General features: G+C 44.7%; 1 protein-coding gene across 1 annotated transcript in view; it reads left to right on the top strand.

The window, feature by feature from the left end:
* The first annotated feature begins 4,646 nt into the window (after nt 1-4,646).
* PDGFD (platelet derived growth factor D) overlaps nt 4,647-4,997 on the top strand; it is a 138,373-nt gene continuing 138,022 nt past the window's right edge. The window contains exon 1 of the mRNA XM_009999380.1: nt 4,647-4,831. Coding sequence (XP_009997682.1) covers nt 4,699-4,831 — 133 coding nt within the window. The 5' untranslated portion in view covers nt 4,647-4,698. The remainder of the gene's footprint in view (nt 4,832-4,997) is intronic.

Below are 4,997 nucleotides of genomic sequence, written 5' to 3'. Positions count from 1 at the left end.
TAGAAAAGCATCAAATGTTGCCTATCAAATTTTCAGTGATGAAAAATAAAAAAAAACTTTGATACTTCTACAGCTTTCCATACTGAAAAGTATGCCTTTCATTTCTAATCTTAATTTGTCTAACTCAAACTTTCTCCTTGAAATGTCATAATCCATTAGACAGAATAGCATTCTAGAATCAATATCCTACCTCCAGGAGGCAGCTGTGACCCACTGATTTTCTCCTTGACAAGCTAAATGACTCATTATTTTTACACTTTACCTCAACAGCATGTTTCTCAACCTCTATCCAATGGTTTTCCTCTCACTGTTTTTCACTTTATCAGGTCCTTTTTTAGACTATATTCACAGGAATGTGATGCATGAAGTCAAATAATTATAGAACAAAGGGTAATGCCCCTACTGTAATTGATATTCCCCTTTTTAAACAAATATTCAAGGACCTCAGTGATAATTCACAAAGACCTTGGGTCTTGCTACTTAATCACACAACACATTTATGCTCCATGGACAAACTGTATGACACATGAGCAACTCCCAGTCAACAAATGATAATAGAGAGGACTATAGTCCATTGACTTCCTTGATAAATCACCCCCATATTTTTTCCTGCACCAATGTCTTCCAGGATTAATTACTTTACCCAGTAACTACAAATGTATGCTCTCTTCATAGCCAGTAGAGAGAAACTAGACCTTCCAGAAAAACGAACAAACAAACAAGCAACTTATGCCAAACAGGTACAACTGCCTAAAACTGCTGGGCTAGAGTTCCCTCTGATGGGTATCCCATTCTCTCAATTAAAAATGAGAATCCATGTGACTGGCTTACATCAGGTGCTTTCAGAAGACTAAAATGACATGAGATAGATAGTACAGGTACTGGTAGTTCTGCCATTGGTTACTTTAAAGCATAAGTTATTCCAGGGCTCAGCTTTACAGTTCCACCCATTATCTAAATGTCTATCTCCATATAACAGTCTTACTATAAATCAGCCAATTATTCCCCCAAGGTTTTGTCATCTGCAAATGTCATGAATAATGACTGCATTTTTCCCAGGTCATTGTTGGAAATGCAAATCAATGCAGAAACAAAAATTAGCCCAAGTGGGGCTCTCTCACAAAGAATCCACTTAATCATGTTTCCCCTTTCAGTAAACATTTTTAAACTTGTCATTTAATAAGTTTTGAAAACACCTAATATGCATGACTTTAATTTCATATTATTTAAATTGTACAGCACCGAGTCAAATACCTTATGAAAGCTGTAATTTGAAGCTATTCTCTTTGTCAACCAGATTTCCAAGTTAGCATGGTAAGATTTTCCAGGTTGATTAGCATTACTTATTATTAGTTTCTTTTTAATTTGAATTAATTGAGTCTCATATCAACTGTTACATTATTTTACCAGGATCTCAGCCAGAATGACAGATTTATAATTACCTAGGTCATCACACTTATACATCAGCGCGTCCTTTTATACAGTAACCATGATTTGCTGTAGGTCTTCACATAGAAATCTCCTGATGCTTTAAATTATCACAATCCTTTAGAATATAGATTAGACAATGTACTAGAATGTTCCCCAGAAAGTGAAGATCTGGTGATAGTCTCACAAAACTGCCTGAACATAATCCAAACTTCTCACCCTTTGACATGAGGTTCTATGACACCTTATTATAAAGATATTGTTCTGTTTTGCAGTGGGTTTACTGTTTTTTAAACTGAATGCAGAAACTGTAGCAACAGTCATTGAAACGCAGACTTCTTTACAAAGGTCTACCAATGCACGTCAGTCTTGCTGCTCTAACGCAAAAACCTTTCTGCACATCTGCACATCAAATGGAAAAAGACAGGGTTTTTTGATACTAGGACTAAAATAAATATCTGATAATTGATAGAGCTAGGCCTCTGTTTAGAACTCTGCAGTAACAATCCCTGGCTGTTTCCTAATGTGAGAAAAAGACTGGTTCCTTCTGCTACAAAAACATTTTTGGCTTTAGAACTGTGATGGCAGCATCCCATGCTTTGCACAGGGAGGAACTGAAAAGTACCATGAGCATAAGATACAAGTTGTACATAGCTACCCTTGGTATATTTAAAAGCCATTGGTGGTTGAATCCGTTTGCCTGTTTTAATCACTGTTAATTTATGAAGCCCTGTGCTGTTTTGCTTGAGAGTTCTCTAAACAACAAGTACCTCTGCTGCAGAAACAGGAATTTCATCTTATGCTCCACAGCAGTGTGTACTCTGTACTCTTCTCAAAAAAGGGAAAAAAACACACACACACAAAAAACCAACAAAAAGAAAAACAAACAACAAAACTCAAAACAAACAACAACAAAAAAACCCTAAACAATCCCCCCCACACACACACAAAAAAGGTGCTGAGAAACAACTCAGTTTTGTGCTTTGGTCAGCTTCAGAAGTTTAAGTATATAGTATGTACCAAGCCAGGGATCGTATCAGCCGAACAGTTGTGGAGAGAGTCAAAGCTGGACCTGTGCAGCCAGGAAGGCATGGGGCCAGAAAGACACCATACAACTCTAGCTTCCAATCCAGCTCTTGGGAAGATGTATGAATTCTACGTGAGAAAAATTATGTGGATGAAGTTGGGTAGACAAAGAGGAAATGGTGCCCTTTCTCGATTGAATTTTGTAACTGCTCAGACACTGTCAAAAACCTTTTGTCTGCCTTCTGGGTGGAAGACGATCTGTTCTTATTTCTCTTCATCATCCACCATTTTAAAATGGCCAAAGGGGAATCAATTACGGGACCCGAGTCTGAGAGAAAATGAGGACCTGAGGGCACTGAGAAAGGAAAGACTTCACAAAGGAGTTGTGGTAGAGGGCAGAGTACTGAGTACATCCTTTTATCTTGGAAGAGATACTTCCTATCACTTGGAAGAAAGCTAGGTAGCTGGGATCTTATTGATGCTTTCTGCCAGTTCCTTGTAAAGCGATGGGAAAGAGGCAGACACATTGACTGGACAAGCAGAAGACATCTTCAGAGCTCCCCCTGTCTTCATTTGCTGCATATCCTCTACTTGACTTTCTACTTCTATTAGGATGATTGGATTGGCCACCTTCCCTCTGCTCAGTTTCCCCCCTGAAATGAGCACCTAAAATATAAGCACATCTGCTCACAAATGAAGCGCTGTTGGAGCCTTTCCATTAGCTACCACGTGGGAGCAGGATTAGGTTCGCTGTCAGTTTTGGGGAACATGAAAGGGATAAAGAACCATTAATTATGCATAACAGAATTGCACCCTACTGGTTCCTTAAGACATACAAGATGTTTCGGTCCCATTGTCATTCTAACATGCTCTTGGAGAAAATGTTTCACACAGCCAGAGGCAGCACTCCAAGTGTAGCAGGACTCATCCAATATTCCTCATACAGCACCGTATTGACATTCTTCTCCTAGTGAGGTGTTTCATGTCAAAGGTCTGGCAGCATGTTATGATTTGTTAACACTGGCTAAGACTGTATGAAGTGTAAACTGAGTAGGTAAGAATTTTTCAGACAACTGTTAAAAACTGTTTTTTGTAAGCTTTCATTTGATTATTTTCATTGCAGCTAATGGATGGAAAAAGAGTATTAAAACAGCAGTCTGATCACAATCCTCACATACCTTTGTTTTAGACATAATGTTTTCCAGGCAGTAAAATCTTTTAATATCAAGCACAATTTACTGAGGACGTAAATTAGTAGGAAATGACTTTTTATGAAATGTTTTGGACACTGCTTGGCATGACAGAAGAAACCATCTATTTGTCCCAGGGACAACTGCAAATGAGTCTTCTTCAGACAATGTGTTTTTACCGGTTATTCCACCAAGTCTCTTCACCCACCCTGGTGCAACTCAGCGATTTCAGTAATGCCAGCCCAAGCAATAACCTTTATGTGGTCACTGCGGGCCCGAAGGTGACAGGACGCTTCGGTGCGTGGCCTGTTCGCTGGCGGGAAGCCCGCGGGACACGGTTCCCATCGGGTCCCGGCCCGGGGGACAGTCCTCCGTCGCACCACCTCTCCTGTCACTTTCTGCTCGGGCTGAAGACGGCGCGACCGGCAGCTCACGGAAGGCGCGGGCGCTGCTCCCTGCCTCTCTCTGCCTCCCCTCGTCGGCCACTGCCGCCCGCCTCCCTCCCTGCCCCCGGGCCGCCCCCTTTTCCCCCGGGCGGCCTCTTTTCTCCGGTCCCTGCAGCGGAGCCCGAGGTGCTCCCTCCGCTCCAGAGCCCGGGGCGGCTTCTGCGGGGCGGGGCGGGCGGCGGGCGCAGCGCGGCAGCGGGCGCGGAGCAGCGCGGGGCGGCCGCAGGGGAACGCGGCCGCGGCAGCCCCCCCGCCTGCCAGGGAGGGGGCGGCCAACCCGGCGGGGGATTTCTCACCTTTGCCGAGTTCGGCCGGCCCCAGACACGCGGTAGAAAAGTTCTGCGTGCAGGAAGTTTGGAGGCAGCTCGGAGAGTAACTCAGCAGCTGCGACCGCTGTTTCGGGTGGTGGTGTTTTTTTGTTTTGGGGTTTCTTTTGTGTGTGTTTTGTTGTTGTTTCTTCCCCCCCCCCCCCTCTATACAACTCCCTCAAACACAAAAGCAACCCGCAACAACAACAAACTAAAGTTCAGGAACGGGGCAAGAAAGCACCCTCGGTGGGAAGAGCCGGTTTCTCTGCAGAGACGCGGTCCCGTTCCCAGCCGATCCCAATGCAACTGCTCGACTTCCTCCTCCTCCTCTACGCTGTCGTCTGTGCGAACTTTTGCAGCCGTCAGGGCACCACTGCCCCTGCCCAGAGCGGATCTATAAAAGCCTTGCGATCCTCGAATATCAGGCGAGATGGTAAGTGTCTCTCTGCCTATTTCATTCCCAAGGGCTGCATTTGCAGAGGAAGCCCCGAGCCCGGAGCGCGCGCCGGGGGCTGCTGTCCCCCCTTGTCCCGCGGCGGGGGCCACGTCCCCAGAGGCCGGCGGGGTCTGTCTGGGCCGGGGTCCCGTCCCTGGCAGGC

Source organism: Chaetura pelagica, unplaced genomic scaffold, assembly GCF_000747805.2.
Source record: "Chaetura pelagica isolate M959 unplaced genomic scaffold, ChaPel_1.0 scaffold85, whole genome shotgun sequence".
NCBI classification, from domain to species: Eukaryota; Metazoa; Chordata; class Aves; order Apodiformes; family Apodidae; genus Chaetura; species Chaetura pelagica.
This window is presented reverse-complemented; position numbering and strand designations above follow the sequence as displayed.